The sequence below is a fragment of the Chaetodon auriga genome, chromosome 5 (assembly GCF_051107435.1).
Source record: "Chaetodon auriga isolate fChaAug3 chromosome 5, fChaAug3.hap1, whole genome shotgun sequence".
Lineage (NCBI taxonomy): Eukaryota > Metazoa > Chordata > Actinopteri > Chaetodontiformes > Chaetodontidae > Chaetodon > Chaetodon auriga.
This window is the reverse complement of record NC_135078.1, coordinates 1,497,362-1,510,228: the sequence shown is the minus strand read 5'-3', so window position 1 is coordinate 1,510,228 and position 12,867 is coordinate 1,497,362. Positions and strand designations below refer to the sequence as shown.

Genomic DNA, 12,867 nt, shown 5'->3' with positions numbered 1-12,867 from the left:
ATGATTCTATAAATATTTACATATATAAACAAAATATTGACTAATGAATACATTATATTTCCATATAAAACATAACAACACAACATAATAGATAGAAGTTATATATCAGAGAAAATGAAAATATATATAAATCATATATAGAGCATCAATATAATTCATATATATATATATATATATATATATATATATATATGTATATATATATATATAACAGTTATAACAGTTACAAGTTATATATCTGAGAAAATCACAATATAAATATAAATATATATATATATATATTTACACATGTACAAACTTGCTCATGAAAGTTTTACAGCTAAAACCCCTGAAAGAGGACTGTTTTGCACAGCTTCTTTCTCGTGCTCCCTTTCTGCAGTCAAGAGGTGAGTTTGGTAATGTGGTGCAGCCTTATCTTGAGAAACACAGACACAACTAATGACAACAAGTTGGAATGATGGTTGTCGATACCAAACTGTGTCTCCTCAATGTGTTCCCCAAGCAGAAAAACATCCTCCATTCCAATCTACTCCTGGACGATGTGTGTGACTGTTGACACCTTTGGAGCTTGCTTTGTTGAAGCCTGGTGAATCACCCTCTCTGCAGCTTGTTCAGGCCAGGCTTGTCATCCACCGAACACAGCCACCTGTAAAAAAAAATTGGGAACTAGCTATTTAACGTGTTTGCATCAGTAATATCCAAAAATTCAATTGGACAACATGAAGACTACCTTTGTAATGTATGTGGATGTGGGAGGGGAAAATGTTGAATCTCTCTGAGGTACTTATATGCCTTTGGACCATGTAGATGGAGCGTGAGCGCAAACTCCCTGTAGTCTTTTGTATACTCATGGCCCTGCTTTGCCATGAAGTCTATCTGAAGATCTGAAATTTATGAGCAAAAATGAATAAGTCCCCTTCAGATAATAACTAAGGACTTTAATAAAGAGTGTAAGAATAATATGTACATGAATTTCAAAGTGCTAATTTCATTTTACCTGAGTAGAATTCAAGCCTCTCTTTGAGCTCTTCATTAATGAGGTTCTTTTCCCTCAAATCCCCCAAAAGACTCTCTACAGTGGTCTTTGCTCTCTTTTCTCTGGCCATGGTGTTCTTCTCTCGCTCCAGACTTTCCACACTTGCTTCGGTTTCATTGAGTCTGATCTTAAGAGTGGTAGGAGAAGCAGGCAAAGCATAGCCATGATCCTACAGAGAGGGATGAACATGGTTTGAGTGATGTTTCACTTCACACACATCACTTTGACACCACTAGTGTATGGCTCACATTCTTTCTTATAGTCATCATCTGTCAAAGCCACTGCCAGCACCGTGTGTGTGTGTGTGTGTGTGTGTGTGTGTGTGTGTGTGTGTGTGTGTGTGTGTGTCAGGAATGCATGTTCAACATGTCTTCAATTGCATGTGAATGGGTTTATGTGTGAGTGTGTTTAATATGAGTGGCAGCAAACAAGTGAGATTTTAATATGTCCAGGACCATTATGATATGATGTTTACAGTAGAAATACTCACATCACTAGGCTGAGGTTGTGGGTGTGAGGTTCCAGTTTCGGGATCATCCTGAGAGGCCAAGGACAGGCTCTCTTCAGCTCCTCTGGAGGTAGATGTAGTCCTGCCCTTTTCCAGCTAAAATGAAAAAGAATATACACGGGTAAGTATCTCACCCTGCCCTGTGATTGATAATAGAATATTTACATTTATGAATGCTAATGGCCTTATGATGATACAACTACTCTTTGGAGGTGAACTGGGAAGCTGAAGATGGATGGAATAACACCATCTCTGAGTCAGTTTAATCTGACTTGTCCCATCAAAATCGCCCTGCTTAAAATGTCCACAGCAAAGCACTGAGGAATCACTTGCAGTGAATCCTTCCCTCCTCTAAGCCACTTCCCACTTCTTCCTTACATCTTTGTCATTGGGAAACCTTCAAAATGAAAATGGGAGATTTGTGAGAGTCTACACAAAAACATTTTTCAAAGGAGGTCAAGCTTATTTTCTTCCTTCAAATTACTTACAACCTTTCTTCAACAAAACTCCTATTTTGATGCATATCTGTTGATAATGAACCAAAACTACTAAAACTGTAATCTTGTTTGCAAACTATTCTACAGTCAGATGTTCAGTTGTCTGTATTTTTAAATAACTGGGGTGGGTATGAGACATGAGAGTTAGCTTGCTGTTGTTAGGGTGAATTACATGTGAATAATAGTCTGTGCCACCTGTGTAAAATTCGCTGGTCAATGTTATACCAGTAATATTTGTTTTAGTTCTACAATAGCATTCTTGTGACAGTTGTAATATCAGTCAGTGTTATGGAATATGACTCATAAAGTCTCAGTCCATAGACGGGTGAACACCGGCACTAAACATAGGCTAGCTAGCTGGCTAAGATTTCGCTGGTGGGCATAAATACAGTACAGTATTATTCGATTCACAAAATACAACCAATAGTAATGTTCAATCTTACTTGTGAAAAGTAATCCCCGTGCTATGTTTTCGACGGTCTGCAGACTTGAACAGGCATATGCTGCGCAGTGCTCTGACATCTTGTTCCTTCTGCTGCTCAAGTAGCAGTACGATGACCGGTCCAAGATGGCAGCCGCATTTCTTGCGCCCCAGCAACCAATGCGGCGTGTACTCTGTATATGTCTGTGGGTCCATATCTCAACAACTACTAGATGCCATTCTAATCACATTGGTGATCCCCTGGCTTTTCTTATGTGGGTCAAGGTTTTCACTTATTCAGTGAAATATCTACTCGATAGGTTGGGTCAAATTTTTGTACAGACATTCATGGTGCCTAGATGAATCCACTCTAGCACCACCATCATGTTGACATTGTGTGTGTAATGTAAACTAAAAAGCCTTTCTTATCTGGTGTCATCAGGTCAAGCATTTAATCTGCCCTATACCTGTAAGATTAATAACATTTCCATCAGGCTGCACTGTACTTTGAAGAATTGTCCTAAACTGGAGTAGCTCTGTTCATTGAACAATGGGAATTACCTGCTCTTAAGTCAGAATGATGAAAGGCTGTTCTTCTTATTCAAAAGAAGAAGGTCACAGCATTATAGTCTCAAAAACTTTGTTCAATCAGAGCTCTGCACAGACTATAGATGCCAGAGAGCTGTTTTTAGAGCTTAAAAAACAAAGAATTGAAATTATAGCTGAATATGTCAACATTATCAGACTACTGGAGAAAGAAAATTATACAAATAGGACGAAGAATAAAAAAAATCCATCTTTTGTTACTGAAGATACTGAGTTTAAAAGTAAATGGGAAACTGTTCTGAACAAATGCTACCTAGATCTAATGGCACTACTAACTGAATAAGCAAAGAGGCAGAAATGTCAAACTCAGAATGAAATAGTCATACTTAAAGAGAAGATTTCTACGAGATTCAAAGAATATCTCCCCTTTGAAAAAGAGTTCATTAGATTCGATTAGATTAGATTTGTATCTACACCAAACAGAAATATATATGCAACACTTTTGTTTTTGCTCCCATTTTTCCTGAGCTGAACTCAAAGATCTAAAACATTTTCCACATACAAAAAAAAAACATTTCTCTCAAATATTGTTCAGAAATCTGTTTAAATCTGTGTTAGTGAGCTTCTTCTTCTTCTTGTTCTTCTTGTTCTTCTTGTTCTTCTTCACTTTGCCTTTGCCGAGATAATCCATCCCACCTCACAGGCGTGGCATATCAACATGCTGATTAGACAGTATGATTATTGCACAGGTGTGCCTTAGGCTAGCTACAATAAAAGGCCACTCTGAAATGTTCAGCACAATGCCACAGATGTCACAAGTTTTGAGGGAGCATGCAATTGGCATGCTGACTGCAGGAATTTCCACCAGAGCTGTTGCCCGTGAATTGAATGTTCATTTCTCTACCATAAGCCGTCTCCAAGGCATTTCAGACAATTTGGCAGTACGTCCAACCGGCCTCACAATCGCAGACCACGTGTGACCACACCAGCCCAGGACCTCCACATCCAGCATGTTCACCTCCAAGATCATCTGAGACCAGCCACCAGGACAGCTGCTGCAACAATCGGTTTGCAAATCCAAAGAATTTCTGCACAAACTGTCAGAAACCGTCTCAGGGAAGCTCATCTGCATGATGAGTTCGTTGTCGTAACCGACTTGAGTGGGCAAATGCTTGCATCCGATGACGTCTGGCACGTTGGAGAGGTGTTATCTTCATGGATGAATCCCGGTTTTGACTGTTCAAGGCAGAAGGCAGACAGCGTGTGTGGCGTTGTGTGGGTGAGCGGTTTGCTGATGTCAACGTTGTGGCTCGAGTGGTCCATGGTGGCGGTGGGGTTATGGTATGAGCAGGTGTATATTATGGACAACAAACACTGGTGCATTTTATTGATGGCATTTTGAATGCACAGAGATACCGTGTCAAGATCCTGAGGCACATTTTTGTGCCATTCATCCATGACCATCACCTCATGTTGCAGCATGATAATGCACAGCCCCATGTTGCAAGGATCTGTACACAATTCCTGGAAGCTGAACACATCCCAGTTCTTGCATGGCCAGCATACTCAATGAGCATGTTTGGAATGCTCTGGATCAGTGTATACGACAGCGTGTTCCAGTTCCTGCCAATATCCAGCAACTTCGCTCAGCCATTGGAGGGAAGTGGCGCAACATTCCACAGGCCACAATCAACAACCTGATCAACTCTATGCAAAGGAGATGTGTTGCACTGTGTGAGGAAAATGGTGGTCACACCAGATACTGACTGGTTTTCTGACCCCCCCAGACCCCGCCAATAAAACAAAACTGCACATTTCAGAGTGGCCTTTTATTGTGGCCAGCCTAAGGCACACCTGTGCAATAATCATGCTGTCTAATCAACATCTTGATATGCCACACCTGTGAGGTGGGATGGATTATCTCGGAGAAGATAACACAGATTTAGACAGATTTGTGAACAATATTTGAGAGAAATGGGTTTTTTTTGTGTATATAGAAAATGTTTTAGATCTTTGAGTTCAGTTCATGAAAAATGGGAGCAAAAACAAGTGTTGCGTTTATATTTTTGTTCAGTGTATATAATTCCATATTAGAATTGCAGCCCAAAGTGCTTTGCAGTAATGAAATCCATGCACCAAGCTCTCCACATAAAAAAGACATAGAAAGAAAACATGGATTTAAACTTAATATAAAATAAGACAAACCCGCTTGATAATTTTAAAAATGTGATAAAACTAAGGATGAAAATGGAAGCATTGAAAGGTCTCAAATTCTCTTATTTCTTTAACACAATGGCAGTCAACAAATTTGTGACTTAATAGGTAAGCACTCAAAAGTATTTCAGCTTGTGTGTAAACTCTACCAATCGGCACCTCTGAAGCAAACAAGCATAAAAGAGTTTATCAAATTGTCCAGTGGATGCCGCCCTCACTAAACAGAGGAGAGGGTTTGATACACCACCTGTCCCCAGCTTACAATGCTGTGCTAAGTACTATACCTACTATCTGGAATTTCCCCTCGCGGGACAAATAAAGGAATATTGATTGATTGATTGATTGATTGATTGATTGATACCTCTGCGCTCTACAGATGAATCAGCTTGATCCACGTTAGAAGAGAAAGGAGGCACACTCCTATTAACTGTTAATGGAATAATATAGCCTCTTGAAAGCACACATAGTAAAGAGTAAATTAACTACATTTATACATTTATATAGCGTTTTTCTAGTCTGACCACTCAAAGCGCTTTTACAACACACTCATCGATACACACATTGGTGGCAAGGCCACCTGCTCAATACGAGCATTAAAATACTCACACATCGATGCACAGCACACTGATACACAGAGAGCAGTTTGGGTTTCAGTATCTATCTCCCAAAGTGGCTTTGACATGGGCTGCTGAGGCCAAAGATTGAACAGCCGACACTGTCATTCTACCTTCTGAGCTATAGCCACCTAGTACTTCAGTGACATTTCAGTAGTCATGTGACTACTGAACTTCACGTCATGAGCTGATCATGTTACTACTTACTACATGTATTTCTTTCCAGTATTCCTTTATTTCCTGTCACTTTTTACAGCCAATGATGTCATTTGGATGAACACTGAATCGTTTGTTGATTATTATATGGTGGGGCAGGTACATAGAAGATCTTTTATTATGGTCTGAGTCAGAGACAGAACTTCTACAGTTCCATTTCTATTTCAACCACACTAATAGCAATTTGAAGCTAAGCCTACATTAATTTATTTTTAACTGAAATCTTTTTTCTTGATCTAAAGATCTAGAAAACCAAATGACCATCAATGGATAACATAGCCTGCAGTCAGTTACAGACATGTGCTGGTCCTTGTGCTTATGTGATTAAAATAGGACCCTTAGCCTTGTTTAACGTTTAACACTGTCACTGCTCATGGCTTTGTCAGCCATTTTAGCAACTTGTGGGCCTAGAAGGATTTATATAAAAGAGGTCATCTCCATCTAGGGCACAAACACACTGGCTAGAGACATTATTCTTCATTTTAAATCCTCTGATGTGCTGGGACAATACACCAGCTGTCTGTCTCCATCCTCTGACCCACATGTTAAACCACTGTTGGCAGTGATCCCATTTATCCTCTTAAACATCTGTACACAAATTCAACTGCTAAACGGCTGGCTGCTGGACCTGAATCACAGAACCAAAATTTGAAAACCTTCATATTCTTTTTATTTTTCCAGTTATTGCAGGTGTTTCCTATTTTTGTGGTATGACAACTTAATGTCCATTCATCACTTTGGTAATGTTTTCTTCAGTCATTTGGTTTCTACAGCTCCACACCAGTCTCTACTGAAACAATGTTTTGGGTTCATTAATGTGATACTCATCATCTACTATACTGGTGGGATTGCAATATTCCAAGTCCTACCAGACTGGCATGACATGACTAAAACTAATTCTGCATGTTGATGATGAAGGTCCATGTCTTCAAACAGATGTCTCAGGTTAATCTTTGGTTGTCACTGTTAACAGGGACTCCAGTCTGCAGTCTACATTAAATAAGGAACAAATAAAAGTCAGATTTCTCCTTCTAAACCCCGAATGTAGTAACTGAGCAGGATTTGATGTTGTCAGTCAGCCTTGCTGCTAAGTCGCCCCAGTCAAAAACTACAGAACTGCAACAAAAACCATAGATCGACATGTGAGAGACATGTGAAACTCCTGACAGGACATTTCAAATAGCAGTTATTGCAATTATCTTAAACCATTAAGATTTAATAATTGTTCAACTTTCCCAGGGCATAAAAAATATATTTAAGTATGTTACTTCATCTCAAGTTATTGAAACTCAGGTTATGCCCTGCATGTATGATTTTGATTTGTGTGAAGGAACATCATCTTCTGGTTTCCAGTTCTCAAAGTACATCCACAGTCTTTTTCATACACCTACAAGGGCAAGCTCTTTACCTCAGTGGCCATGCAATCAGAGTCAGCGGAATTCATTTTTAGTCCAGCATGGAAAAATCATTCAGTACAGTGTCAACTAAACAACATATTGGCAGACATAACAATAAACAATAATCACAATATTCTGAGGTGGATAATGAAGAGCTGCATGTCTCATGATGCAAGACGTAAGGATTAAGATTTAAAAGGCAGAATTAAGTGTTCTTATTGCAGCAGGAAAAAAAGCTGTTCTTAAATCAAGTTTCGTGGACAAGGACCAAGGTTGAAACAAAAGCGGTCAGTTTATTTTTACCTGCCCTTTTGATTATGTAATTGTTGCACTCCGTCTTGGGAAAACTGGGAGTAAAAATTACTAGAGAGGCCTGGTCACCAAAAGTGGGTAGTGTAAAGTGCGAATTCCACTGGGCATGGCTGAGTCCCATTCTGTAAAACTAGACAATGCTTGCCACCAGAGACACCACAGAGTGTTTCAGAGGCATCCAAGAAGGGGCTCTCCACTCTGCTCTACTGAAAACATGCATTTAGTCAATTTTTGTCGAAAACCATTTCAAGTAAATGAGTAAATGAGTAAAACCCTAGTCCAAAACTCACTGGGAGCAGAGTCCCAGCGGAACCTTGGCAGATTTTAATTGACATGTTCAGACAGACTGCCAATGTAGGTTTAACAGCCAATTACAGTTTTAGGATAACAGTGGTAATATACTTAATTTGTATAACACTTTTTATACAAGATTTGCGGGTCAAAGTGCTTTACAACACAGAAATTGCATGCACCAAGTGCTTCACATAATAAAGACATACAATGAAGATAAAAAAGGGATAAAAAGTACATTTCTGTCTGTCTCTCTCTGACTGCATTTCTGTCTCTCTCTCTCTCTCTCTCTCTGTCTCACTCTCTCTCTCTTGCTCTCCCTCTCTCACCCATCCAGTAGAGGCAGATGGCCGCCCACCCAGACCCTGGTTCTGCCTGAGGTTTCTGCCTGTTAAGTTTTTCCTCACCACTGTCGCCAAGTGCTTGCTCATGAGGGAATTGTTGGGTCTCTGTAGATAAAAGAGCTCGGCCTATACCAGCTCTATATGGAAAGCGTCCTGAGACAACTTTTGTTGTGATTTGGCGCTATACAAAAAAAAAATTGAATTGAATTGAATTGAAGTGCATAAGTGCAAGGCAAAGCACAAAAGTTTCAGGCCTGGATCAGGAAAGTCATAGTTAGTGAAAGGTGAAAGTGAAGAGATATATTTTTAGCTTTCTTTCAAAAATATTTAGTGAGCTGGCTTCCCTGAAGTCTGGAGAAAATGTGTTCCAAAGCTTTGAGGCATAACTAAATAAATAGTGTGTTACAGTAATTGAGTTGAAATTGGCATTAATCAGTTTTCAGCACCTTTTTGATTTACAAATGGCAATGCATCTAAGGTGAAAAAATGAAGTTTTTCCACCTTGCTGATGTGGGACTTGAAACTTAAATCTCGATCTAGGATAACGTCCACACCTGTCGCCTTTTACTCTAGGGAATTAATTTCCCCAGAGTACTAAACAGCAGAAACTTTTTTGTTCCACTAGAGCAGGAGATTTGCCTCCCCAATACAATAAACATGGTACAAACAACAGACATAAACCAAATATAATAAACACAACGGATCAGCAGGTCAGCAATATATGTGCAAAAGTTGATTGCATTGAAAGAAATATGCTGATTATATTGATTGCAAGTGGTACAAAGAACCCCTTACACATCTTTTTGTTTACCAGAAGTGTTGTATAGCATTGTTTAGAAGGATTTAATGCAATTCAGAGTGGAGGACCCACAGAAAAATCTCCTGTATAAAGCAGCATTTTAATGATCTAATGCTGTAGATTGTATGGTGGATTGTATTTTTTTAAGATATGCGGTAAATTGTTTGTTTGTTTTTTAAGCGTACGGTAGATAGTATGGTAGATTGTATTTTTTATGTAAGGTAAATTGTATTTTTTTTTAAACATAGGGTAAATTGCATTGTTTTTAAAGGTACAGTAGATTGATATTTTTTTAATGTATGGCAGCATGTACAGTAGACTGTATTTTTCTTAAACATATGGTAGCAGGTACGGTGGATTGTATTTATATGGTATTCTCTTTAAACGTATGGTCGCATGATTCATACTGCTGCACTGTGCCCCTACCCTCTCACTTACCCTCACTCCCTCTCTCTCTCTCTCTCCCTCCCTTTCTCTCTATCTCTAGCTCGCTCCCATTCAGATGCTGTTCATGATTCTGACAATCCAATTGTTGACCAATGTTACGGGAGTTAGGTGTTCGATCCTTTTAACCTGTTCATTCACGAGCATCTCCAGTTCAGCAGTGTGGGAACCATGACGTCATTGGGGATTCCCTTTCGTGGTGGCTCCTGATTTGGAGATGCCTCTCACCAGTCCCAGAACCGTCCCTCCCGATGAGTGTACCCAACTAATCCGGTGGCTCCAGCTGATATCTCCTCCCTCCATTCATCAGCGCCCTCTCCAATCCGGGCACGCGCGCACATTATAAAAAGTGTGTGCCGTCGACGCCCGGTGCGGCTGTGATTTTCTTTGATCAGTTCGCCTCGTCGTGCCTCTTCGAAAGATTATTAATATTGGTATTGCTAGTGAGTCCTGTGTAGATCCATGTTGGTTTGTAGGTCTACCAGTTAGTTCTGTTCGATTAATTGCACTGAGGCACTAGGTTTGGGGAGCTGGGCTGTAGTTAGTTTATTTTGTTTTCACATATCACCGTGCACCACACCACCGGCAACTTTTCTGTTCGCACATTAGGTTTATGGGTGGCGGTTCCCGTGTATTTTTTATTGAGGTAAGAAACAGAGTAGGCAAGTAAATTTCTTCTTTTGCTGTTCTTTGTAGGGTAGTTAATTTTGGGGTGGAATTGGGGATAGGCGTAGCTGGGTTTTGTTTGTTTTATGATTTCCAGCCACCCACCGCCCCTCTCCCTTGGTTATTCCTATATTTGGTTTGTTTGTTGTTGGTGTTAATTTTTGGTTGTGGTTTGATTCATTAAACAATAAATGGCATTCTGCTTTTTAACATCACGGCACCGTGTTGCTTCCCTTTATCCCTAGCTTTATCCATCAGAGGGTCGTAACACCAAAGACTAAGCATATGTTTGATGTATAATTTAATGAATACCTGATTTTTAAGTGTCTTGAAGGTGTAGCTTAACTGAACGCATTTTACTCTTCAACTTTAGAAAAATGTGATTCAGCATTTTAATTTTTTTGGCCTGAAATCATTTTTTCTCAATTCAGAGTAAAATCCTGTTTCTTCAGAGTAAAGGTGTGAGAGAAACAGTGGGTAACATGATCCCTCACTTGTCCCAGTGTGATTGTGCATTAAATTAACCCTGTATGTCAGCAGTGTGTCTTACCTGGCTTGAAGGTTCACTGCTGAAAGAATCGATTTTATATTCTAACAGCTGACTGTGACACCTTGTTGTCAGTGTGGAAGAGTCTCCACTGTGTAGACGCTGCAGAACAGTTCCCACCTGAGGAGAGGTGTCTGAGCTTTCCTCTGTGGGCGTATGGGTAGAGAGGATGGAACCTGAGTCATCAACTGGAGGACTGACTCCTGCATCATGGTGAATAGAAGAGTTGTAGTTGTTGTAACAGCTCTGGGGTTCTGAGCTAGTATTGTCTCTGTTGTCTCGATTAAAGGAAGAGCGTGATATGACACCAAACTTGCGTGTACGTATGCAGTCTGCCAAACTGTCAGAGGCAGCTCTGTCCTGCTGCTGATCTTCATAGCTATCACTGCTGATAGGAGTATTGACACTGCCATTGACATCACAGGGAGGGGGAGGAGCCTTTCGCTTGACTCTACGCAGCATGATCAGGTAGATACAGCCTCCACTCCAGCACTGGTCAGCCAGGTAACTATAAAAGTCATTGAAGGGATAATGCTGTCATTAGATACAGGTTCAAATATCATAAGAACAACTATAGTCCTTACATCCATGGGCTAACATTTCCTCCTATTTTCATCTATATTGGTTGTCATCAAACTAACAAAGCACTGCAAACTCACGTTTGGGTATGGCTACTACCAGACGTGAAACTACTATCAGAAATCAAAAACACAATTTTGGAATTGTTTCAGAACAAACATCGTCATCATCGTCAACAAGCATTGTGGCTTCGTCTTAGTAGCTTTTTGGACAAAAAAGTTCTGTGGTATGGACAAATTTACAGTGTCAATAAAATTCAGGATTGTTTTAGTCTTGTGTGTTGATGAAAAGTAATACATAAAATTAGACAGGGACCCCTGACAAACGTACACTGAGTGCATGCAGAATTCATCTTTAACCAGTCATGTCTCAGAGTGAGAGGTGTAATTTTTGGTAACTATAAATCAGTAGTTTGGAATGGTTCAGTGTGGATTATGTATCAATTACAATTACAATTAGTCATTTTGGCAGACGCTTTTATCCAAAGCGACGTACATATGAATACACACACCAATGGCGCAGCATCGGGGGCAGTTTTGGGGTTCAGTATCTTGCCCAAGGATACTTCGGTATGTGGACTGCCGAGGCCAGGGATTGAACCACTGACTTCCTGATTGGCAGACGACCTACCACCTGAGCCACAGCTACCCCAATAAAAATGTCAAACTATTGACATTATATCAGGATATACTTTATGTATAAGCAGTCTGACCGCTTCTAGAGAAGAAAACTGTGTCTACAGACTCTCAGCAGCATCTCTGGGCCTCAGCAATAAAGTTAGTAAGTCAAGTTTTATGATACGACAAGTATTTTAAAGACAAACTCTGAAAAAGTAAGCTGTAAGCTGTTTCAAAAATGGACTTGCTTTCCAGTTACATTATCATAGTTTGAAGAGTCAGTTCATTTGACACAATGGCCTGACAGCATTCTCTGTTCCTGGTGGAGACATGTTTGTACTACTACACTGTGAATTTGTTCAGAGAGGGCACTAGAGGCTGAGGTGCATTAGTATTGCATATTGTGGTAAGCACTGTATTCGTCACGATCAGACTGTGGCTTTAATACAAATTAAAAGACAAACAAATACTTTATATGTTTCCTTAAAAATACAAGACAGTGGGGCAGTGTGTACAGACATGCTGCAGGACAAGCTAACTTTGAGATCATGTTTGTCTGCAACTTTACATTTTGCATCAGTGCATGACCAGATGTCAGACAGAGCTGGATCACAATCAACCACTAGGACTTATTAAATCTTCACTCCTCCACACACTGGAAATACTAGTCCAGGACATTACAGAGGTGATTTAAACATGAGAGGTGAGCAGGTCGTGTTTATAGTGTCACCATGATGACAGATGCTGTTTTGTGAGCGACCCATTCAGGACAAAGAGTCACACAGTCTCAACATTCATATGATGGTTAAAATTCTTTGC

At 39.9% G+C, this 12,867-nt stretch overlaps 1 protein-coding gene and 1 pseudogene across 6 annotated transcripts in view; both read right to left on the bottom strand.

Annotated features, from left to right (window-relative positions):
- The window catches only part of pdzd2 (PDZ domain containing 2), a 92,103-nt gene that overhangs the window by 40,675 nt on the left and 38,561 nt on the right, over positions 1-12,867 (bottom strand). For all 5 annotated transcript variants that reach the window (XM_076730192.1, XM_076730190.1, XM_076730195.1 and 2 more), the window contains one exon: positions 10,856-11,360. In XM_076730192.1, the coding sequence (XP_076586307.1) occupies positions 10,856-11,360 (505 nt within the window). The remainder of the gene's footprint in view (positions 1-10,855; positions 11,361-12,867) is intronic.
- Positions 338-2,696, bottom strand: LOC143321490 (THAP domain-containing protein 6-like; annotated as a pseudogene). Its single transcript, XR_013077219.1, has 6 exons — positions 2,485-2,696; positions 1,748-1,941; positions 1,527-1,640; positions 998-1,205; positions 731-884; positions 338-646 (listed from the first exon to the last, which is right to left on the bottom strand). The product of XR_013077219.1 is annotated as a THAP domain-containing protein 6-like (transcript).